This window comes from Mustelus asterias, chromosome 16 (assembly GCF_964213995.1).
Source record: "Mustelus asterias chromosome 16, sMusAst1.hap1.1, whole genome shotgun sequence".
NCBI classification, from domain to species: Eukaryota; Metazoa; Chordata; class Chondrichthyes; order Carcharhiniformes; family Triakidae; genus Mustelus; species Mustelus asterias.
In genome coordinates, this window is record NC_135816.1 from 30230925 (window position 1) to 30257356 (window position 26432).

At 41.6% G+C, this 26432-nt stretch overlaps 1 protein-coding gene across 1 annotated transcript in view; it reads right to left on the reverse strand.

Annotated features, from left to right (window-relative positions):
* The window catches only part of LOC144505331 (follistatin-related protein 5-like), a 361136-nt gene that overhangs the window by 17815 nt on the left and 316889 nt on the right, over positions 1–26432 (reverse strand). Inside the window, exons 7-12 of the mRNA XM_078231451.1 lie at positions 24996–25157; positions 22064–22198; positions 13947–13973; positions 9041–9159; positions 7493–7642; positions 5515–5622 (exon numbers count right to left, since the gene is read on the reverse strand). Of these exons, the coding sequence (XP_078087577.1) occupies positions 5515–5622; positions 7493–7642; positions 9041–9159; positions 13947–13973; positions 22064–22198; positions 24996–25157 (701 nt within the window). The remainder of the gene's footprint in view (positions 1–5514; positions 5623–7492; positions 7643–9040; positions 9160–13946; positions 13974–22063; positions 22199–24995; positions 25158–26432) is intronic.

Sequence of the window (26432 nt, forward strand, 5' to 3'; positions counted from 1 at the left end):
CCACTGTGCTACCGTGCCGCCCTATACCAAAGTTGCATCTAAACAGGTTACAGAGTAGGCATGTTGCTCCTCAGCATGGTGCTACAGCCTTTGGTATATACCAAAGGGCAAGAGTTATAGCTGGGGGAAAGGAAATTATGATGCGATTAGGCGAGATTTAGCTGGCATAGGTTGGGGAAGGAAACTGCAGGGGATGGGCACAATTGTAATGTGGAACTTGTTCAAGGAACAGCTACTACGCGTCCTTGATAAATATGTACCTGTCAGGCAGGGAGGAAGCAGTCGTGTGAGGGAACCGTGGTTTACTAAGGAGGTTGAATCTCTTGTGAAGAGGAAGAAGGAGACTTATGTTAAGATGAGACGTGAAGGCTCAGTTAGGGCACTTGAGAGTTACAAGTTAGCCAGGAAGGACCTAAAGAAAGAGTTAAGAAGAGCCAGGAGGGGACATGAGAAGTCTTTGGCGGGTAGGATCAAGGAAAACCCTAAAGCTTTCTATAGGTATGTCAGGAGTAAAAGAATGACTCGGGTAAGATTAGGGCCAGTCAAGGACAGGAGTGGGAAGTTGTGCGTGGAGTCTGAAGAGATAGGAGAGGCACTAAATGAATATTTTTCGTCGGTATTCACACTGGAGAGGGACAGTGTTGTCGAGGGGAGTACTGAGATGCAGGCTGTTGACTGGATGGGATTGATGTTCATAAGGAGGAGGTGTTAGCAATTCTGGAAAGGGCAAAAATAGTTAAGTCCCCTGGGCCGGATGGGATTTATCCTAGGATTCTCTGGGAGGCTAGAGAGGAGATTGCAGAGCCTTTGGCTTTGATCTTTGTGTCGTCATTGTTTACAGGAACAGTGCCAGAAGACTGGAGGATAGCAAATGTTGTCCTCTTGTTCAAGAAGGGGAGTAGGGACAACCCTGGTAATTATAGACCGGTGAGCCTTACTTCTGTTGTGGGCAAAGTATTGGAAAGGATTATAAGAGATAGGATTTATAATCACCTTGAAAGGAATAATTTGATTAGGGATAGTCAGCATGGTTTTGTGAAGGGTAGATCGTGCCTCACAAACCTTATTGAGTTCTTTGAGAAGGTGACCAAAGAGGTGGATGAGGGTAAAGCGGTTGATGTGGTGTATATGGATTTCAGCAAAGTGTTTGATAAGGTTCCCCATGGTAAGCTTTTGCAGAAAATACGGACACATGGGATTGAGGGTGATTTAGTGGTTTGGATCAGGAATTGGCTAGCTGTAAGAAAACAAAGGGTGGTGGTTGATGGGAAATTTTCATCCTGGAGTTCAGTTACTAGTGGTGTACCGCAAGGATCTGTTTTGGGGCCACTGCTGTTTGTCATTTTTATTAATGACTTGGATGAGGGCGTGGAAGGATGGATTAGTAAATTTGCGGATGACACTAAAGTCGGTGGAGTTGTAGACAGTGCGGAGGGAAGTGGCAGGTTACAGAGGGACATAGATAAGCTGAGGAGCTGGGCTGAGAGGTGACAAATGGAGTTTAATGCGGAGAAGTATGAGGTGATTCACTTTGGAAGGAGTAACAGGAATACAGAGTACTGGGCTAATGATAAGATACTTGGTAGTGTGGATGAACAGAGGGATCTGGGTGTCCATGTGCATAGATCCCTGAAAGTTGGCACCCAGGTTGATAGGGTTGTTAAGAAGGCGTACGTGTGTTAGCTTTTATTGGTAGAGGGATTGAGTTTCGGAGCCAGGAGGTCATGCTGCAACTGTACAAAACTCTGGTGCGGCCGCATTTGGAGTATTGCGTACAGTTCTGGTTGCCGTATTATAGGAAAGATGTGGAAGTGTTGGAAAGGGTGCAGAGGAGATTTACCAGGATGTTGCCTGGTATGGTGGGAAAATCGTATGAGGAAAGGCTGAGGGGCTTGAGGTTGTTTTCGTTAGAGAGAAGAAGGTTAAGAGGTGACTTAATAGAGGCATACAAGATGATCAGAGGATTAGAGAGGGTGGATAGTGAGAGCCTTTTTCCTCGGATGGTGTTGGCTAGCACGAGGGGATATAGCTTTAAATTGAGGGGTGAGAGATATAGGACAGATGTTAGAGGTAGGTTCTTTACACAGAGAGTAGTAAGGGCGTGGAATGCCCTGCCTGCAGCAGTGGTGGACTCGTCAACGTTGAGAGCGTTCAAGTGGTTATTGGATAAACATATGGATGATATTGGAATAGTGTCGATTAGAGGGGCTTTAGATTGGTACCACTGGTCGGCGCAACATCGAGGGCCGAAGGGCCTGTACTGCGCTGTAATGTTCTATGTTCTATGTTCACTCCTTTGCCATTCTGTCTGTCTTTTCAAAATATTGTGTACACTGGAATATTTATTTCCCATCCTTGGTGAAGATGCAATCTGTCTCTGTAATGGCTCTTAAATCTAAACCATTTATCTCTATTGTGCTACTAGCTTATCTTACTGCACATGCTGCACACATTAAGATAAAGTGCTTTAATTTTGTGTTTTAGTGCTATTCTCTGCATGGATTTCACTCACTCATGCAAAGTTATTGTTAAACTCTCTGTCCCTTCCTATCCCATTCTACTTTTCTTTACTCACTTTGCTACACTGTTTTTTTAAATACTTTTCCAATTCAATCAAATCAAATCCAATTCAAAGTCTCAACAAGTTGAGACATTTCAGATCCAGGCTGACAAGACAGGGCGAGCGACCAAACCACCCTGTCCTGGGCCTATCTACATGAGCCAAGCTGATTGGAGAAGGGGGAGGTTCCTCCTCCAAGACTTGAGCTCATTTGCATCTTAGCCAAAAGGCCGAGATGCCGCTTTTAAAAATTGCTTCATATGAAACATATGAAGCCTCAGCGTAACCCAATGACCTCGACCAAGTGCGGCCGACAATGGGGTGCCGACCATACACTTGATCTCAACTTTTCTCTTTGGATTTTCAAGTTACTCTTCACCCAGAATACTCCCTGACCCCTGTTTGTTTAAAACTCTAAGCACAATGAAGATTTGCCAGGACGCTGATCACAGCCTGGTTTATGTGAAGCCCATTTCAATTTGAACAGCTATCTCTTTCCTGAGTTCTGGTGCCAGTACCCCACGAATGGAAGCCCCTTCTAACGACACCACTCTTTGAGCCTGGTGTTTATTTCTCTAATCTGTTTAACCCCATATGCCAATTGGCAAATGGATCACCTTTGATGTTCTGTTTTTTAACTTGGACTCTAACTTCTCAAACTCAACAGAAAATCATTCCTAATTCTACCGATGTTGTTGGTTCCTATGTGGAGAACAACAAGTGGACCTGCCCCCTTCCACTCCAAGTTTTGTTCTAACTGCAAAAACATGTCCTTAACCTTGGCACCAGTCAGGCCACACAAGCCTGAACTCCTGGTCATGGTTTTACAGAACATTACTATCCCCCTAACTATATTGTCCCCAATCTCTACCACTTCATTTTCCCTCCCCACCACTTAAATGGCATCTGGCACCATAGTGCCATTGTCAGTTGGTTCATCCATCCAGCATTCCTCCTCCTCATCCACACAGATAGCAAGTGCTTCATATCGATTGGGCAAAGTTAAGGTTAAAGTTCCTCTATCAATACGAACCGGATCCCATACAGATGCAATCTTCCCAAAAATGTACAGAGAGTTGGATCATGCGAGAGAGCCAGGTGAAGCTCACAGGCTGTACAGCTGGCTGTTCTCGCTGCATTGAATAACACTCTTTGCAATTTCAAAGGGGAAATTAGATTCACATAGTCAGCTGGAGAGATAGGGCCTGAGGAAGCTGGCAACACTGGGAATCTTGAGTTGATCTCCAATTTCAATAAAAGGCACCCCACCCCCTCACAAAGACACTGAACCACCCCCCCCCCCCCCCGCACCTCCCCCACCGCCCATGAATACTGAGACTCCCCTCGGATAAAGGCACCCCACCACATGCGGAAGGGCAAACCCCCCCACTGCCAGGGGGCAGTGCCAGGGTGCAGTACCAAAGGGTATTGGGCATGTCTCTCACTTCAGGAAGCGTAGTGGAGGACATGTCCCTGTCTACATCACTGGGGATGAAGTAGAAATGGTCGAGAGCATCACGTTTTTCGGTGTCCAGATCACCAACATTCAGGAGGGACCAGGTGTCCTGGTCCCTCCATGCTGATGCGGAAGTTAAGAAAGCCCACCAACGCCTCTACTTTCTCAGGAGACTAAGGAAATTTGGCGTGTCCCTACAACTCTCACCAACTTTTACAGATGCACCATAGAAAGCATTCTTTCTGGTTGTATCACAGCTTGGTATGGCTCCTGCTCTGTCCAAGACCACAAAAAACTACAAAGGGTTGTGAATGAAGCCCACTCCAAGCCCAATGAAGCTCAAACCAGCCTCCCGTCCATTGACTCTGTCTACACTTCCCGCTGCCTTGGAAAAGCAGCCAGCTTAATCAAGGACCCCGCGCACCCCGGACATACTCTCTTCCACCTTCTTCTGTCGAGAAAATGTTACAAAAGTCTGAGGACACGTAGCAACTGACTCAAGAACAGCTTCTTCCCTGCTGCCATCAGACTTTTCAATGGACCTACCTCGCATTAAGTTGATGTTTCTCTATACCCTAGCTATGACCGTAACACTACATTCTGCACTCCTTTCCTTCTCTATGAACAGTATGCTTTGTACTGTGTGCAAGAAACAATATTTTTCACTGTATACCAATACATGTGACAATAATAAATCAAATCAAATCAAATCACTACCCGGGGGCTATGGTTACCTTGTGCCCCCGGCATGGTCATCTCGACTGGTTTTTGTTTTTGAAAGCCGGCTGATGTGGTGCCATTTCATGAAAATCAGGCTTAGGCCCTTCCTGGGCGGGAACCTGATTAAATTGCTGGTGGAGGGGGTGTGGGGGGAGGAGGTCAGGGGAGGAGGAGAACATATTCTGAGACCTCGCTGGCACAAATCCCATTTCTGGGCTCTCGCGAGATTTAGTGGCCATTATGGAATTTGTGCCCGTGGTCAACTGGGCCATTAGATCACGGCCACAATCTTTTGCCCCTGACCATTGGTCAACTTTAAAGTTCTATCCAGCCCAAGGGGTGTGACTGCCTCCTGGAACAAAGTTTAATACAATAAATGAATAAATAAAATAAAACAACAAATGCTGGCATCATCACTGCCACTCACATGTCATTAATGAATGAAAGAAAAAGACTCCGGAATAAATGTGTGCAAATTAATTAGGAAGAATTAGGGTCTTTTCTACATTTAAATATTAAGAACATAAGATACAGGAGCATAAGTAGATGACTGGGCCCCTCAAGCCTGCTCCACCACTCAATAAGATTACGGCTGATCTGATTATGGTCTTAACTCCACCCTCCCGTCTGACCCCCATACCACTGGACTCCCTGGTCAATCAAAAATCTGTCATTACATTTAAAAATTCCTTGCAAAATTAGTTAATCATTAATTTAAAGTCGGTGGCCTACCTGCTACTATTCTTCAGGAAAGGAAGACGTATTAACTCTTTCATACCTGCAGAGTAGGATTGCTTTTGCTCACATCTCCCCAGCTAAGGACCCAAACTTGGTCATGTGACTTGTCATATTGCAATTTCACTGGGACAGGGTCTGTCGATACAGCCTAGAAAAGAATTACAATGACAGACAGTTATATACATTCAGTCCCAGATTCTGCTTCTTGGGTACATATTAGGAGAGCTTGACATTCATTTTGAGATGGTCAGTAACTGCCTTCCAGTCACAGGATCCTCGCAACCTAAAAGACTACAAAAAGCTAAAACAAAGAAAATCGAAGTTTTTCTTACAGATCATGGTTTGAACCAAACTATCTTTTCATGAATTAAAGATTATTTTACATTTAAGGAATATTGTGTGCAGTTTTGGTCTCCTTTTGGTCTCCTGGAATGAAGAGCTTTGTCACATGAGGAACGGTCGAGGACGCTGGGTCTGTACTTTTTGGAGTTTAGAAGGATGAGGGGGGATCTTATTGAAACTTACGGGATACTGCGAGGCCTGGATAGAGTGGACATGGAGAGGATGTTTCCACTGGGAGGAAAAACTAGAACTAGAGGGCACAACCTCAGGCTAAAGGGACAATCCTTTAAAACAGAGATGAGGAGGAATTTCTTCAGCCAGAGAGTGGTGAATCTGTGTGCCGCAGAAGGCTGTGGAGGCCAGGTCATTGACAGTCTTTAAGACAGATAGATAGGTTCTTGATTAATCAGGGGATCAGCGGTTATGGGGTAAAGGCAGGGGAATGGGGATGAGAAAAATATCAGCCATGATTGAATGGCGGAGCAGACTCGATGGACCGAGTGGCCTAATTCTGCTTCTATGTCTTATGGTCTTTTCTGAGGAAGGATGTTCTTGCTCTCGAGGGAGTGCAGCGAAGTTTTACCAGGCTGATTCCGAGGATGGTTGGATTGATGTATGAGGAGATATTTACTAGGTTAGGATTGTTTTTGCTGGAGTTCAGACCAATGAGGGGAGATCTCATAGAGACTTACAAAATTCTAACAGGACTAGACAGGGCAGGAAGAATGTTCCTGATGGCAAGGGTGTCCAGAACCAGGGGTCACAGCCTGAGAATACAGGATAGATCATTTAGGACGGAGATGAGGAGACATTTCTTCACCCAAAGAGTGGCGAGCCTGAGGAATTCATTACCACAAGAAATAGTTGATGCCAAAACATTGAATGCATTCAAGAGGCGGCTGGATGTAGCACTTGGGGTGAATGGGATCAAAGGTTATGGGGAGGAAACAGGATTAGGCTATTGAGTTGGACGATCAGCAATGATCGTGATTGGCGGAGCAGGCTCGAAGGGCTGAATGGCCTCCTCCTGCTCCTATCTTCTATGTTTCTATGTTATTTTCTGAATTGAAGTAATTTGTCAGTTTTGCAATATAAAATATAAACTTCAGGGTGGAGGAAATAACGTAAGTCCTTTGCTTGAAGAGGGCATTCTGCTACTGTGCCCCCTATTTTTAATGTTTCACTTGTATGAAATTTACCATTGCTTGCACCCATTGAGTTTGAGATTGCTTTCAAACCCCGACTGATGTTAGGTGCTAATGGATTTGGAACTGTTGTCACTTTATAAAAAAATCAGATTTAGCATCAAATACTTCTCACGGTACAAATTAAATGATGAATATTCTGTCCCTCTATTCAGACACAACCTCAAAAGAGTGTGGATCCTTCCACATGATGTGACATTTCCACTTCCTACAACAGCCTTGCTTGTGGTCTCTCTGAATCAGATGGCCAATTGAAGAGTAATGTTATGGTGTGCACCACCTACTAGGAACTGGAGCAAGGCTGTTCAAATCAATTTGACATTGGATCATTGTAGCCATCAAAGAACAGGCTTTCCTATTGTCAGAGTGATCCGCCTTCAGACTCATGCCCCTGAGGTTAAGGCATGTTTAAACCACTTTTTAAAACCTGTAATTATTTTCCAATACATTAGATACATTTCTTAAAGTTACCTGCAACACCTTCTGAGACGGAATGTCAACGATAAGAAGGCGGTTCTGCGTGGGTTGGGAGACATAGATGTACTTATCTCTGATGTTTACAGCAGAGGCCCAAACACAGTGCGGAGTGTTTTTCCCTTCATTGCAGGGACAAATCTCTTCCTGTGGAGAAAGATAATGTTTGAAGCTGTTGGTGTTGGGGATGTTTTTATTACAAAATAAATCTTCATCTGGGAACTTGGCCTGACTAATGCCTGATCAGCTCTGGTTTCTAATTAAGTAGACACTGTAAAGTATAGTCGCAATAGATGGGGCAGGAACCTGATAAATGTTTAAAACCTTTGAATGTTTGTGTACATGTTCTATGTAGGAAGAAAGGGAAGAGCTGATACATCATCAATTGTTGGGCAAGTATGATACAATGGGGAAAAGGCTGTCATTTAGGCTTATACAAGTATAGGTTGGGCTAATCTTGCCTTTGAAGCTAATCTCCTTTATGTTTGAAAGCCTGCAGTAGGCAGAGTGAAACTTAAATCCCACATGGCTGGGGATAGAGCCAGTACTCAGCAATTGATGGAATCGTATTCTAAACCATGACACCAACAACACTTGTTGCCTTAAGAACAAGGGGAGAATTTTCTTGGGGTCCTTCCACCTGCCTTCTATAAAAATTGCAGAAGATCCCATGAAAAAAGTCACCTCTCAAACAGTTCTAACCATGCTTAGAAGCACTGACATTATTTGAGCTTCAGAAGGCATTAATAAAATTGCTAAACTTGACTCTCATTCTTTAAACCCGAACGCTTACATTTCCTCCTGCATCTTAGAAACCACAATTGTCTGCATATAATTGTCCAAAAGCAGTACTGCAGTGGAGGAAGGATTCACACATTTAACTGCCCATCTTGCATCATCGGCAGCACGATGGCACAGTGGTTAGCACTGCTGCCTCACAGTGTCAGGGGCTTGGTTCAATTCCTGGCTTGGGTGACTGTCTGTGCGGAGTTTGTACATTCTCACTGTGTCTGCGTGGGTTTCCTCTGGGTGCTCCGGTTTCCTCCCACAGTCCAAAGATGTGCGGGTTAGGTGGATTGGCCATACTAAATTGTCCCTTGCTGTCAGGGGGATTAGCTAGGGTCAATACATGGGGATAGGGTCTGGGTGGGATTGTGGTCGGTGCAAACACAATGGGCCGAATGGCCTCCTTCTGCGCTGTAGGGATTCTATGAAGATGTCCTTTAACAAGCACGCATCCAATTTTCATTTTCACTTTAACATACATTGTGCAGGAGGTTACCGGACAATAGCTCCACCCACCTGATAATGTTGGCGGGAGGCCAGATCAATTTTTGTGGTCAGGTATAATTCAAGTGGAACAGACATTCGGCCAGTGCCAATCAACTTGCTTAGGTAAACAGGAATGAAGCAAACTTGCAGCAGGGATTTAAAACAAAGGGCTGCAAAGGTCAGTCAACAAAGCAGCATGTTTAAGCAACAGGGTGAATACAAACAGCATGTACAAGATCAAGGCATTGCAACGTAGAAATATTTAAAACTTACAAAGCTCGCAATGATCCTGTCATTGGCTTTGATCTGTCTTTGAATCTCACATCCTGTGGGCTGAATTATTGTGATTCCATCATCAGAGAATACATAGAACATATTTCCAACACTTAGTCCTTGAAGACAAAACACAAAAATGCTTCATTTGCATTTCTGTAAAATGAAATACGTAGAAATTTTTAGACAGCATAATCTTTTACAAAAATTCTGAAACGATTTTGGAAACAGTGGTAAAAAGGAAAAGCAATGTTGAAGGCACCAGAAATGCAGCCTCCAAAGAAAAAGAGAAATCACAGAGATGTGTTTGTCAGTTTAACAACTTTCTATGGCAAGTCTCACTTGGCATCAGAAAGGCATTAAAACAACTGCATTCAGTGAATTTGTGAGAAAATGTAATTGGGTCATTTTCCATCAGTGCAATCTCAAGGCATAACATTAACACACCCACAATACCTCGATGACAGGCTCTAAGAACATTTTCATTTGTATTATTGACCATCTAAAAGTTTAACCCTTATTGAAAGTTTTGCAAATCTATGGACAAATTATTTTGAGATCGACATGGGTTTGATATAACACAGTCCATATACGCCGTCTTCTTATTGACTGCCTTAGTACTATGTATTCTGGGGCAAATTTTATGATTTAGTGCTTCAAACACAGTGTTGGGGCAGGTTTGGTGATTCAGAAGCAGAGGTCAGCTTCCTTGTATTATTACCCATGAACTTACACCTGTACGGTGGATGGGAAATTCTGCAAGCAAGCTTTCTTGCCTCTCTGTCCAAGTTTCTGCTATGTTCTTCTGTCATACATAGTTCTGCATTGGGAGATGTAAACTGTTGAAGGAAGCCCTATATATATTTAAGGATGGTTTATTGTAAAGGTGGGCTTTCTAATTTAGGGATTTTCCCCCCTGAAATTTGGTCAAATAATAGGATGAACAAAGGTGCAAACTATTTCTTGAATCTTGAGTGAAAAAAAATGAATTAAGTATCTTCACAGAGTAATTGCTAATTGGATTTAATTATGCAGCAGCAGCCTCAACCCTTCCTTGTTACTGTGACATGGCTCAGTCGCCTATAAACAACTTAGGTGACCAAGAGTACTGTCTACATTAATGCTAACCTTTAGTTGGAAGAGAAGATGAGGTCAGACATCAGGCAGAGCAAATGGCTGCATGCTTTGTAGCCAGAATGCATGACTCTGATGCTGAGTTTTCCAAGTTTACCCAGTTAACCATAATTTTGGATTTCATCTTTCATTGGGGAGGGGGCAGAAAGAAGGTTAATTATTAATGATAATTCAGTCTTAACCCCCCCCCCCCCCCGCCAAAAATATGGTATATATAACAGGCAGAAGATATAAAGACTTTTTGACAGTATAAGTGGGCTACTATTAGATGACATGTGCAAAACTTATACTGTCCAAACCATATATAGCTTTAGTTTATAAAATATACTGTTACATGCAATTATATATGTACTACATATTGGAATTTGTACCAGTAATTTACTGATTTATGTAATAGGTTTGAACTATTGCTATTAATGCAGACTGATGTTATCTAATTAATATGGGTTGTGTTATATACATATTAACTGTTGTACACTATATTCAACCTGTAATATTGTATAAAATTCAAATAGTATTAATGTATATATATAACCTGCATAATAAGATATTTTGTCAGTTGTTAATTATGAAAATTCATGTAACTCATGTAATTCATATTTTGTCCCCAACTGTTTTTAAAAAGTTCATCAACATTTGTTAAAAGTAATTCTTAGACTATCAATAATTCTGTAATTTACCCAGATCTTTAATGTATTTGAAACAAGGAAACCCAAGGATGCTATGAAATAACTGTTGATTTATGGCAGAGGCTAGTTTTCTGCAATGATTTGTTAAGATGTAAGTGACAGATTGTCATACTTTGTCTAGAATTGGTTGATAGATTCAATTGATTTTGCCAATACATCTTCAGCTAATATCTCATGTACCTTGACATTAAAACAAAATCATTCATTGACCTAGTCAACGGGAAATTTGGAAATCAAATGAAACTCCTTGAAGAGCTTCAAATGGAACATGATACAAATAATAAAGTACAGTGTATTTAAGAGTACAACTGTCCCCGCAGTTCAGTAGGTAAATGGTTAGCTGATCTAATCCGTGAAGGCAGTCAGGGGCAAATAACTGACCATTCTGTCATCAAAGGTCTGAGGAAAAAAATATTCAGGGTTACCCATTCTGCTGGAGATTGATGTGTGTGGATGTTATCCGAGGCTTAGTTAAAATCTCACTGTGGGAAAATAGTCCATTGCTTTTTTATATAATTCATTCGTGGAACATAGGCACGCTGGCTGGTCAGCATTTATTGCCCATTCCTAATTGACCTTGGAAGGCAGTTGAGAGTCAACCACATTGCTGTGGTTCCGGAGTCACATGTCGGCCAGACCAGGTAAGGACGGCAGATTTCCTTCCCTAAAGGACATTAGTGAACCAGATGGGTTTTTCCGACAATCGACAATGGTTTCATGGTCATCAGTAGATTCTTAACTCCAGATATTTTTTTACTGAATTCAAATTCCACTAGCTGCCGGGTCCCCAGAACATTAGCTGAGTTTCTGAAATAATAAGCTACCAATAATACCATGAGACCATTGCCTCCCCTGCTCCACACACACAGAATGACTGTTTGGCCAGGATCCTAGAAAGGTACCTTTACCCATTAAATTATATCAACAGTGATTTACCACCTTAATGAATGGGCAGAGAAGGTAAAAAAATTATGTTTTTCTCATCTAAAATGACATTTTGCCAATAGTGTGAAATATTGCTGATAGATTTTATTAACACTCCTTTCTATACCAACCGAAAATCAAAAATAGATTTTTCCTACTTTGTGAAGGTCAGGATCCTTCTTTATTTAGCTGGCTTCTGTGTCTCCCTGTTCCCTCTGTGGAATACACCATTGCCAGTTGTAGAGTCTGTTCTCAGACCTCTGCCAATGTCTTTGTAAAAATATGCATGAGGAGGTGGACAGATGCATCTATGAATGACTTGCCTCACATTCCCATCCATATCTTGGGATGCCCATTCTTCTGTTGCCAGATACGATTAAGAATTACTGACATTCCATTACTGTTCTGTCTTTCGTTAAGATATATGTTAAATTACCACAGGTAAGAAGCATATTGTCTTCAAGATCAGAACCTTGGAGGTTTGTGTCTACATTTTGCTTAATTGTGGGATATGGGACAGAGTACTATCCCATGATTTCCCGCATGGCAACAATTCCTAAGACTTAAGGCATGTTGTCAAGGGAGCGGTTAAGTAATGAAACTCGACATTTTTGCATTGGAAAATGATGGAAATTGGAAGGGAGACGTCAGGAGATTTTCTGCTGCATCTTTTAATGGTTAGCTCCAAATCAGGGTTTGGCAGCAGGTCACTCATCCAAACTCTTGGCAGGGGAATAGTGTGGGGATCTAAGTGCAGGAAGATGACAAAACCCAAGAGGTAAGAATCAATTTAAAGTTGAAAATAAAGGTTACCATTACCATAAAGGTTTTTGATTCAGCTGCCAGCTTTGATTTCAGAGATACTGTCCACATCATGGGGGAAAACTCATTCAAAGCTGTTGCCATAATTTTGGCGTCTGGTCAATATCCTCAGCAACAACCGAGGGAATTGAAACAGTACTACAGCCAACTAATGCCTATTTACATATCCATGTGACTGATTAATGCTCATTTCATTACCCATTTGGATCTTTGCATTTTGCAGTGCACTATAAATAATATTGTCAAATTAAGTGCGGAATATAGTTTCTTCCTCGTCTTAATTGTAACACGATTGTTCAAGAAGTAGCATATTTCTATGAATAATGATTGCATCCTTCCCCTTTCTTACTTTCATGTTGATTTATAATTCTATGAATTCTGATAAGACTCTGCTACATATTTTTTAAGTTACCCAAGATGGCATGTTGTTTGCCATGGGAATGACATTACAGTTCAATCTGTCCCATACTGGCATTTACTTGCCCGAAAAGGGCACTGGTTACTGAGTTGGATCAGAAACGCAGCTTGATTTTATTTCTTTGACTATCTGGGGCCATTGAACAATTGTCCACTTGAAAGCTAGATATTTCTTTCCATTTGCCCTGATTTTGTAGTATTGGAGACAAATGCCATTCTCCGGTGACTCTGGGCACTATCTGGGCTGCAAACATGGTACATGCATTCTAAGCACTAAAGCTATTCAATTAAATGGAAACTGTTGTCACTGAAGAATTTGGGAAGCCTTTGGTTCATCTGCAAGCACACAATGACATGAGTAGGAATGATGAATAGTGGGGAAGTGTTGGAAGAATTATCAGGCTGTTGAACCAGATCATACATGTTCCACCTAAGGGCACTGAGTCCTGGTGTGAGATTTGAACTCAAAACTTCTGACTTAGAGGCAGGGACACTACCAACTGAGCCACAAGATCTTCTACATAATTGTGATAAAAACATATGCAACTTTTAATCCAAAATTGCTAATAAAACTTCTTATTTTATTAAAGTAAGCATCCATTTATTATGAATGAATCTACTGTTTATAGATAGAGACTGGTTCTATGATTTTAGATTTGATATCAGGGTAACAGAAATATCCCCTTGCAAGGTGCTCAGTTGTTAGTAGATCCAAGGTTCATCTAGAGTTTCTTTGTATCTAAAAGAGCAAGTAATATTTAGGATGATGTTCTCAAAAGATGCAGCCTGTCTCAGAGGTAGTGAGAATACTAGACTTGGAGGCACAGTACGGAGAAGGACCTGTTATTAGAAGTAATAAATTGTGCTACAAACAGTGGACAAGCACATGATCACTACAACACAACAATGCACTGCAGTACCTTCCTCTCGCCACAGTATGTTTGCAACTGCAGCATCAGAGATTGGAGAAAGCCAGAAAATGATTTAAAAAAAGGGAAAAAAATGTCAAAAATTTCAGTTCATTCACACATGCAAATTCTGTTCATATTATATATATATATATATATTCATTTAAAATAAGATCAATTTTAACCATAAATACATTTATGATTGTTTTAACCCCTTATTCAAATTCGTTAACACGCCTCTTATCTTCCATAGATTGGAGGGGAGAGATGGGAAAGGGAAGCAGGTTCCTGGCTGGATGCAAATGTTGCTCTGAACTAATGGATATAGAGTGGGCTACTATCCCTCCAAAGAGCTTCAGCCATGTGGCTCAGAACAATGACCTGGCTTCATCACATTTCGCACGAAACCAAAGTGATTTATCAATTGTTTAGAATCATAGAATCCTACAGTGCAGAAGGAGGCCATTCGACCCATCAAGGCTGCACTGACCACAATCCCACCCAGGTCCTATCTCCATAACCCCATGCATTTACCCTAGCTAGTCCCTCTGACACTATGGGGCAATTTAGTATGGCCAATCCACCTAACCCACACATCTTTGGACTGTGGGAGGAAACTGGAGCACCTGGAGGAAACCCACGCAGACACAGGGAGAATGTGCAAACTCCACACAGACAGAATGTGCAAACTCCCAAGCCGGAATCGAACCCGGGACCCTGGAGCTGTGAGGCAGCAGTGCTAACCACTGTATCACCATGCCACCCATTTAACAGACTTAATTAAAGGGGAAGGACACTTGCTGAATTGAATTTTAATTTAAGCATCATGAAAGGAGGATGCTGCATATTGCCAGCTGGGTATTGCGATACACTTAGTGATTATTAGATCGCTTGGGGTCATCTGGCTCAGTCCACCATATTGTGGATGGAGTTCAAAGTGTGAATGGAGTTGGTCTCGGATGCACAGTAAAATGTGTCAAAGCCAACCAAGGAAAGCAGGAGAGCCCAAATGTCAGGTCCCTCTGAGGCAACAAGTTTATCAAATACTTTTTGCCATATACTGTAACATATATATTTTTATCCATCATTTCTTTTAAGTGAAATCATTCTCACTAGACTTTCCTTCCATCTTGATTCCCTGATAATCGCCAAACTGAAGTGTAGATTTCCTGCATTATAACAGTGGCCACACTTCAAAAGTACTTAATTGGCTTTAAGAACTTTGAGACGCTCTGTGCTCCTGAAGGGATATATACATGAAAGCCTTCCCGATTTTTTAACTGCTGAATCACAACTCAGTCATTGCTGTGGAAACAGTGAAGAACTAAAAATACCCATGATGTTTCCAGAAACCACCATGAAGCTTTGAGTCTATAATGTTGTTAAAAAAGGGACCAGAGGATTATTTCAAGGTTATAATCGCTTTTCAGCACTTCAAGGAATACCACTGAATTACTCAAAACTGCAGCAATATTAAAACTTTTTAAACCACTCTCAAATGTTCATAGTATTAATGTAAAATTGCCATAAAGCTACAGGTAATTGACTTTTGTTGGCCATATTCCTTTTGATTTTTATTGGGAATGAAATGTTTAGCCAGTCATTGATAAATATGGTGCCTTGGAGTTTGAAGACTGCATTCAGACAACTGGAGCCGCTGTCTATCTGCAAAGAGTTTTATGATTACAGAGCTATCAAACTGTGGGGAAATACCACAGCAAGGAAACTCCCATGTGGCATTGCACAGCAGTTTTAAGGAATTGTCTTGGGATATCTGGAGAACAAAAGAAATTTTTTTTTACAAAAAGAGCTATTCGTTTCATGAAAATCTTTTCTTATTGATACCCAAAAGCCATGGTGATACATATCCCACGGAAATATATTTTGTCCTTTATGATGCAATGATAAAAATGATATTGTTCTCTCTGGTTCTTTCTAAACGTTGTGATACACATTTTCAAGAAGATGGTGCCCTTTTACGGAGAAGAAGCAAGATAGGAAATATTCACAAGAGTTAAAAAAGTGGGAACTAGGTGATGTATAGTACACTATCACCCTGGAAACTTAGGTTAAAATTCAGCCTAGTATGACATATTGAGAGTCTCCTTTCACTGCTCATAGTAATTGTTCCGTACAATTGGTGGGCGAGTGGAATCGGCTGTCGTCATTGGTGGTGGAGGCAAACTCAATAGGGTCTTTTAAGAGACTCCTGGATGGGTACATGGGACTTAATAGGATGGAGGGTTATAGGTAGGCCTAAAAGGTAGGGATATGTTCGGCACAACTTGTGGGGCCGAAGGGCCTGTTTTGTGCTGTAGTATTTCTATGTTTCTATGTTTCTAATCCCAAGTCTTTCAACAAAAATGTATCAAATGAATTCCATGGATCATAGAATCACAGAATGACAGAGCACAGAAGGGGGCTATTTGGCCCATCATACCTGTGCTGGCTCTTTGAAAGAGCTGTCCAATTAGCTCCACTCCCCTGTCACAATTCCCTTTCAAAAGTTATTATTGAATCTGTTTCCACCACCCAATCTGACAGAGCATTCCAGATCATCATAACTTGCTACATTAAAAGAAAATCCCTCCGTGTCACGTTCAGTTCTTTATAAGTAATTTTAGAATAAGGAGAAACTGTTTCCATTGGCAAAGAGCCAGTAACCAGAAGATACACATTTAAAGTTACTTTTAACTTCCCTTTTATATTTTCTCTCCTCTAAGATCAACTCCAGCTTTTCTAAATTCTTGAAGAAACTGAAATCCTTCATCGCTAGTATGTTTCCTGTGAATCTCCTTTACACTTTCTATAAGGAATTAACATTCTTCCTGTAGTGTAGCACCCTGAATTTGACACAACATGACAGCTGGGGCCTTAGCAGTGATTTATAAAAGTTTAACAGTTTCCGTACTCATTGCATTTTTGCTTATAAAGCCAATGATTTATTAACAACATTCTTAGCCTACCATCTTCAAATGTTTGTGTACATATGCCCCATATCTCTTTGATTCAGCATTGTCTTCACTAGTGTACCATTCAGTCTATATTGCCTCCACTCATTCTTTATACCAAAGTGCATCATTTCACATTTCTCCACATTAAACCTTATCTGCGATACCTCTTCCCATTTCACCAGTCTGTTTTAGTTCTCCTGGTGACTGGCACCCGGTTTACTACATTTCTGAATTTCATGACATCTATGATGAAAGAGTGACAGTCTGAATATGTGATCACTACAATGAAAACACTTACGAAAAACTTTGTGACTTCTCTAATTGAGATGGTAGTGACAATGTCCCCTTAAAAGCTACTTGCAGCATTACCAAACATGCACATTTCTAATCAGACCTGTTGATTGTAATCAATGTATTTGCCAGTCATCGAAAACAAAGTGAGATACATCAAGAATCAGCTGCACTCTCCAACCAATATTAAGCGCCATCAGTTAAGGGGTAAACATTTTAGAACTGAGGTGAGGAGAAATTTCTTCATCCAGAGGGTGGCGAATGTGTGGAATTCACTACCACAGAAAGTAGTTGAGGCCAAAACGTTGTCTGATTTCAAGAAGAAATTAGCTCTTGGGACTAAAGGGATCAAGTGATATGGGGGAAAGGGGGGGATCAGGATATGGAATTCGATAATAGCCATGATCAAAATGAATGGTGGAGCAGGCTCAAAGGGCCGAATGGCCTACTCCTGCTTCTAGTTTCTATGTTAAGTAAAGCTGATATACAATCAATGACATCCTCCTAACACCTGCCTAAAAGTAATACAATGGAAAATTTTGGTTCGGATAAAATTAAGGGTGTGACAAAGAATGCTTCCTCGGATTGAGCATGTGGAGATTATAAGCCATAGAACAACATGTCTTATAAAACATCAATAAATTAAATTCTACCACAACCAAAATTAAATGAAAAGCCTTCAAGTCTAATAGGCAGTAAGAAAACAAAGGCAATGTACAGAGCAGTTACACATAATATAAAAACATAACTGGTACTTTGTTTTAATTATGAGGTTAGAATTTTCTTCATCCGGATTCTTCCTTTATTTAGAAAATTGTTAGCTCCCTTTATTGAATCCTTCCCCAGCACTGACAAGATGTGGATGTAGGTCCTGCCCAGTTGGATGAATGTTGACCCAGTTGAGTAACATGTTTTAACAGTGACACCAATATGGATTCATATAGCACTGTCTATGTGTAAAATATGTCCTGAGAACCTTCACAGGGGTGCAATCAAAGAAACAAATGTTGCTGAGCCAAAGGAAGAGATATGAGGAAGTGTGACCAAAAGCTTGGTCAAAGAGTGGGAAGGTAAGGCAAACAGATCCAGACCTCTCTGGGTGAGGAAAAGGATAGAAAGAAAAGTGATGCAGGAATAGAGAGCATATGGCAGGTATCAGGTGAATAATACGATCAAGAATCAGGCTCAAAATAGAAGGTTCAGAGGGGAATTGAAAAAAACAAATAAGAGGAGCAAAGAGGGAGCATGAGAAGAGACCAGCAGTAAACATAAAATGGGATCCAAAAATCTTTGATAGGCATATAAAGAGTAAAAAGGTGGTCAAAGGATGATTGGAGCTGATTGTCCAAGTAAGCATTCTTGTCACACCCTTAATTTTATCTGAACCAAAAATCTTCCATCGAATTAATTTTAAGCTGTTGCTAGGAGGATGTCATTGACTGAAAAAGGGGACTCCTTGCATGGAGGCAGGGCTGGGATAGGTGATGAATACTTTGCATCTGTCTTTACCAAAGAAGAAAATGCTGCCAAAATCATGATGAAGAGGGAGTACTTGAGACACTTGACGAGTTCACAGTTGAGAAGGAGGAGGTATAGGTTGGCTGTACTTAAAATCGATAAGTCATCAGGAACAGGTAAGATGTATCCAAGGATACAGAGGGAAGGATGGGTGGAAATTACAGATGCCCCGGCATTAATTTTCCAAACCTCTAGAGGACTGAAGAATCACAAATGTTGTGCCCTTGTTCAAAAAGTGTGCAAGGATAAGCCCAGAAATTTTAGGCCAGGCCAGTTTAATCTCAGTGGTCGGGAGACTTTTAGCAACAATAATTTGCCACTTGGGCAAATGGAGATTAATTAAGGAAGCCAGCACAGATTTGTTAAGAGTAATTCATGTTTAACTTACTTCCTTGAGCTTCTTGATGAGGTAACAAAGAAGGTAGATGAGGGGATTGCAGATGGAGCATATGGAGTTCCATAAATGTTGATAAATGCAGCAAACCTGTGAGCAAAGTTAAAGCTCATGGAATATAAAGGATAGTGGTAATATGGATATGAAATTGGCAAAAATTGGGAATATTTTGGTTCAGATACAGTTGCTCGGAGGATGTTATTGATTGTATACAAACTTTACTTAACATAGAAACATAGGAACTAGAAGCAGGAGTAGGCCATTCGGCCCTTTGAGCCTGCTTCGCCATTCATTTTGATCATGGCTGATCATCGAATTCAATATCCTGTGACAGGAATCAGAGAGTAGTGACGAATGGTTGTTTTTCAGACTGGAGGAAGGTTTGTAAGTGACGTGCCCCGTTGGTCAATGTTAGGGCCCCTGCTCTTCTTGATATATATTGAGGACCTTTTGGTAAAGCATACAAGGTACAATCTCATTGTAATGATGTGGAGTTGATTGTACCTTGTCATTGTACCTTGTCTACTGTGGGTGCTGTGAAACTTGGTAGTATTATCAACCATGAGGAGGATAGTGTTAAATCTCAAAAGCATATGGACTGGTTGATGGAATGGGTAGACAAATGAAAATTAATGCAGAGAAATGCGAAGGATTCATTTTGCAGGAAGAATGGGGAGAGGCAATGTAAAATAAAAGGCAGCCTCAGCTCGCACACTGGGTCTGGTCAGGGAAGCTAATCTGCGAGGGACCGAGATCAGGTTGCTAGTGGGATTAAGTATTTTTTTCTTATTTCGGACGAGCAGACTTGTTCCTTCTGGCCCAACAAAAATACCCCCTGCAAAGAAATTCTGGGCATTTTGTGGAAATACCTTTTAGGGCTGTTGGTTAAACAGCTGACTACCCAGTGTAAATGGGAAAAACATGCTTAACACATATTGCTCTCATTGCAAATGGGAGACTGCAACTATTAGATAGGGAGCTGAAGCAGCAAGGACATTTGGCTGTTAAAACCACCCACCACATCCAAAAATGAGGGTTAATGTGAAGGCGATCAATGAGCATTGCGTTTACATCAGGTAAAAAAAAACAGAAGAGTAACCATCAGATATAGCTCTTGGGGTTAAAGGGATCAAGGGATATGGGGGGGAAGGGGGGAACCATGATCAAAATGAATGGCGGAGCAAGCTTGAAGGGCCGAATGGCCTACTCCTGCTTCTAGTTTCTATTTGATTAGCGTATGCAAGTGGCCTTTTGCCTGAACTGGGTCGGTATGCTGCTGTCCCATTTACAGACCCACTTGAAAATTGCAAGAGGGCCTTGGGTGGTTGAGGCTCTTCCTTCAGATTTCCAACTAACAGCTCTCTGTTCTACATCTGAGAGATAGGATGTTCCCTGGAGGAGTTTGACAGGATTATTGAAGAGGGGAGGTTGCATGAATAAAAAGTAGCAAAGCTATGAAAGAACTTAAACATATTGATCAGAATTTTAAATTGGAGGCATGGAGGGTTGGAAACCAATGTGGTTGGGTGCCATTTATTGGGGTAATTGGTAATTATGACCTGGTATGGAATTCAGCTGAACTTTAAGCAAGTTTAGGGTGTATGATGGGGAGTCAACCAGAAGGAATAATCTGGAGTTAACAGAAGAATGGATAGGGTCTAGTCTGATGAACGCAGAAGACATTATGGAGAGGGAAATAATCTGGTCTCTGTGTAGGAAATTGGGGCTGGATTTCATGGGGGATTGGGATGTATTGCCTGCCTCATCCCCACGTTGCAAGAAATGGCTGACAACTGACCCACCTAAAAAAAGCCCGCCCTGAAGCCAGAATGCACTCTTAAATAGGCTGAGAGAGTGTGACTTCCAACCCTCAACGGAAGGAAGCTGTTTTAGCATCAGAGCTCAGCAGTAGTTGCTGCTAGGACAGCAAGCAGGCCCATGCAGAGTTTTGATGGATCACAGGTAAGTCCTTGCTTTTAGGGCAGGGAGGGATCAGGCAGCCTATGTACGGGGGTTGTGAGGGGGCCAGTTTTGGAGGCTAGGCAGGGAGGAATAAAGTGAAGGGCATGGGGAGGAACAAAAGTGGGGGGGAACATCTTGGAGCAGGGGTACACCCAATGTACACGGGGCACCTTCTGAAGGATGCCCCCCTTTCCATCCGGCTTGTTAACCACTTTGCTTTTATAGTGTGTGCGGCATATCCTTCGGCTCAATTGGCTTGGTAACAAGTTCAATTGCAAGTTAATTATTTATTTAAAAAGGGCAGGTAGGCTGTCAGTATTGGTGAGTGCCCACCGATCATACTATGGGAGACAGCCTGAGGGTGGGTGGCAAGGTGGTGAGTTTATTAGCCCTCTTATTTTACATGTCCCCCCACCCGCCAGAAAGATGCACACAAGGGGGGAGGGAGGGGCAGCAGGTGGGGGGTGGGGGCAGTAAATTGCAGCTCAAGAAGTCAGAAGATTTGACTTTGTGCTTTTGAATTTTAACGTGAGACTTTACTTCCCCCAGTTTAATGTGTTAGTGGAAGTCATGATTTTTCCTATTTGAATGTTACTGTTAATATTAATTTGAAAAAAACATGTTTTGAAGTAGTGCTGTTTTGATTGACAAACTCACATCCTAATAGCTCTAAAAGAAAATTCTGCCTCTATCACACTGCTATCCCTTCATTAGCCATTTTAAATTGTCTCTGATTCGGACTGAAAACTTGAATTTTATATCAATTGGTACTGTGGACTCTGAGGAAATTTTCTAAACTCATTTCAAACAGTTGGCAAAGACAGTAGACTTTCAACTGGCCAAACTGGACTGCTGGAAAAAATAGTGCTCCAACTCTCTGTGACATTCACTTCCCTTATGGTAACTATCAATACGATCAAGAATTGGTGTTAATTCAGTTTCTTTCGTGCACCTATTAAGCTCAGAGCAAGTTCAATAATGACAAGTGATTTCATGCGTTTTAGACATACGAGTCTTTCGAGCTGAATCCTCGACAAATAGAGATGAGATATCTTCGTCAACTCCTGCATCATTCTTCGCAATGCAAGTATACGCCCCTGTGTCTTCATAACGCACACTATTAATGTGAATTTCACCTCCATTTGCTAGAGAAATTTGGAACACAAACAAAAATGCACAAAACAAAGTGATTCTGCATTGATAGCCTTCATTCAGAAACACGGACTTAACACGAAATTGCAATTATTTACATAGCATCTTTAACGTAGTAATGAAAAGACCTTGGAGATTTGTATGGTTGATAGAGGTCACAAAGATAGGGGGATGATGCCATGGAGGGATTGATATTAAGGGTGAGAATTTTAAAATGAGGTGTTGTTTTGTAAAGTGACAGTCTCACAATAAAGTTTATTTATTAGTGTCACAAGTAGGCTCACATTAACACTGCAATACAGTTACTGTGAAAATCCCCAAGTCGCCACACTGTGGTGCCTGTTCGGGTACATTGAGGGAGAATTTATCACGGCCAATGCACCTAGCCAGTTCATCTTTCAGACTTGGGAGGAAACCGGAGCATCCGGAGGAAATCCACACAAACACAGGGAGAACGTGCAGACAGGGACCTAAGGGGGGGATCGTATCCGGGTCCCCGGTGTTGTGAAGCAGCAGTGCTGACCACTGTGCCATCGTGCCACCCAAGATCATAATTCAAATATTAACAAGTTAGAAGAGATTTGGAATCACCTCAGTCATGCATCCAATTTTTTTTGATCTCTGCCCTTTTTAGGTTTGAACCAATGCAATAATTGAAGGTGGATTTCGGGAAGTTACAGGCACCAGTGGTACAAGTTGATTGGCACACGCAGTTGAAGCTGAAACATGCTGGGTTAATGATGATTCAATAAATATTAATTTGCCTCTTTACACTGTCGGTACTCATCAATCTAGTAAAATCTAGTATAGCAGCAGGGTGGTCCAGTTTCTCTGTCGGGATTGAGAATTTCAATCAATTCTCCAATTGATTGAAATTGGAGAATTTTGGGGCTTTGTATGATAAAGCACTGGCACACAGTATCAACAGGTACACTGCAATGCGATGCTCTTCCTGAGAATCCAGCCTATACTACCCTGAATGACACAATTGCCCATCAGATGAGTTTCATACATTAGTTTTTAAAGCTGCAATGTGGTTCTGAAAGTGCATCATTTACATTTTATTACAACTAAGATATTGTTATCGAATTGCAGCATCTTTATACTCCCATGTATCACATGCTATTCCCAAGAGATGTGTTACAATGAAGTGAAATTATTTAGAGGAAATATCTCCAATGCAAATCAATTAAGATTCAGATGTTCTGGTTGATTATTGTATAGTTAAGAAAAAACTCTTCTGTTTCGCTGAGTTCAAACTAGATTGGGTTTAGATCTGTTGATCTCTTTAAGCACTGAAAACTCTATTTTGTTGTCCATTGCTCCAATTTGGTCAGGACTTTACTGCCTCGGGAGGCAGGGAAGGAGGTGTCGGGGGCCTGGTAAAATCATAGCCATCAGGGATGGCATCAGCAGATGTTAAAATGCCGCCAATTCCAAGGAAAGGGGAAGCCAACTTATACAATTAAATGCCCAATTAAAGACAATTTCAGAGTTTCGTTGGCATTTTCATAATTGGGGAGGAGGGGTGGGGCAATCCCCCCTGCTGTGTAGGGAGGTCACCAGATAAATGGAAGTTGCCTCTTTGTTGCAATATCCGGTGGAGATGGTTTATGTGGAACAAAGAAGGGGCCGCAGGAAGGGAAAATAGCACCTCCTGCACCAACGACCTCCCTGCAATGGTTTCCCTTCTGACCCTTAGCCCTGTGAATGTTCAAGATTCTTTGTAGTTGCCCACCGTAGGCCTAAGGCCTACATTCCTCAGCAGTAGTCACCTCTACTGGTGGCATTGCTGAGGTTTCAGAGCTTCTGCCCTGTTATTGGGCCAGCAGCATCAGAAGCCTGCCCACAGGTGGCCATTTCAGAGGCTGTCAGTGGTAAAATTGCTGAGTGGGTTCCATTACCGGCAAGTGTGGGCTCAGAACCCACATTTTACTCCAACATCAGGGTCCTGATTTACCTTGTAGAATTCAGTCCTATGTTTCAATTTGGCACTGAGATGGTTTGCAAAGTTAGCTGCTTTTAAGATTTAATTAATTTTGGGTGAGAGTTCATTATGCATGTGGCCTTGCAGATGATGCTCCTGTAGGTGCCTATTTAGGTATTTTTTTTAGTGGTTAGGTTTTTTTAAATTAGTTCATGGGATGTGGACACTGCTGGCTGGGCCAGCATTTGTTGCCCTTGAACTGAGGACATTTAAGGGTCAACCACATTGCTGTGGATCTGGAATCACATGTAGACCAGACCAGGCAAGGACAGCAGATTTCCTCCCTAAAGGGCATTAGTGAACCTAATGGGCTTTTATGAGAATCGACAATTGTTTCACAGTCTTCATTAAAATTTTAACTCCAGATTTTTATTGAATTCAAATTTCACCATCTGTCATCGTGGGATTGGAACCCGTGTCTCCAGAGCATTACTCTAGGTCTCTAGATTACTAGTCCAGTGACAATACTACTATGCCACTGCCTCCACTGTCCTTCTAGATAATGGCTCACTTCTTCCATTTAGCTGGTGGTTCAGTGGGCATATGTCCTTTTAGATAATGGCAATGACCTAACTATATGGGGAACTTATAACAGGGAACTTCCACTGCCAAATGCTTACACTTAAATTTCTGTTGTTGATTCTGCATGTACATTAGTATTAAAATGCAGAGTGTATCAATAAACAGTGTTCATTGTGACACAAATATGATGATTAATTCGCAATTCATATCTTTGAAATATTTCTACTATAAGACTAATTGCTGAAACAAGTTTGCGAACAGCTCATGCCATTAGATACTACCTAGTAGCAGAAGTTGGTTAGGTAATGTTGAAGTAATATCTAGACCATTCTTCAGCCAGGTAATTTTGGGGTTAGGGATTCCATCAGCATGGCACTTTAAGCTGGTAGTCACACCAGGCTCTTGTGCCTGGCTTTCTGGGTACACTCTGATCACTGGAGGGACTAAAGAAACATGAAAAAAAAGAGTTACTCAATGAATATCTCAGATCAGTGTAAAAACAACAGGTAATGACAGAATTTACCTTATCACATCATGATAATATAGTATTTCTCATAGAAGGTTGCGCGCACTGCATTTTTATCTTATTCATTCATGGGGTGTGGGTGTGGCTGGGCCAGCATTTATTGCCCATTCCTGAGGGCAATTAAGAGTCAACCACATTGCTGTGACTCTGGAATCAAATGTAGGCCAGACCAGGTTAGGATGACAGATTTCCTTCCCTAAAGGACATTCGTGAACCAGATGGGTTTTTACGACAATCGATAATGGGTTCATTGCCATCATTAGACTTTAATTCCAGATTCTTATTGAATTCAAATTTCACCATCTGCCGTGGTGGGATTTGAACAGAACAGGTTGCGCAAGACATTCTTCTTGTTCAGTCCTCTGCCTGAAGGCAGGTCCTTGGCCATTATTCGTTGAGTTGCAACAAAAGGCCATGATTTTTTTATAGTGCAGATAGGGTGAGGAGGCAGGCCCTGAATCTAGCCCAGCCGGAATAGGAATCAAACCCTGCGCTGTTGGCACTAATACTATCTAAGCAACTGAGCTAATTGGCCTCTCATGAGAGACAAAACTGATACTAATTATAAAACCCCTTAACTTAAGTGATTGCACTAGAGAGGGTGCAGAGGAGATTCACTAGGATGTTGCTTGGGCTGGAGTGTTTCAGCTATGAAGAGAGGCTGGTAGCTCTGGAGTCTATTCTCCTTAGAGCAGAGAAGGCTGAGGAGGTGCCTGGTTGAGCTGTCCAAAATTACGAGGGATGGATTTAGGATGGGACTTTTCCCCTTAATAACCAAGGGGCATAGATTTAAGGTAATGAGCAGGAGATTTGGAAGGAAGTTAAGGAAAAATCTTTTCACCCAGAGAGTGATGGGAATCTGGAACTCACTGCATGAAAGGGTGGTAGAGGTGGGAACCTTCACTGCATCAAGAAGCATATAGATGAATAATTGAAATGGCATAGCATATAAGGCTATGGACCAAGTGCTGGAAATTGTATTAGAATCGATAGGTGCTTGATGGCCGGCGCACACACAATGGGCTGAAGGGCCTCATTCTGTGCTGTGAAACTCTATGACGCTACAAAGGGACTCTGACTGAACAAGTTGCAAATGGTCATTAAACCTTCCTTACTCAATGTTGCAAGGTTCTTTATTTATTTTCTAGATTTTCTATATCAGCCAATAAAGTTCAAAGAGAAAGTTTAACTT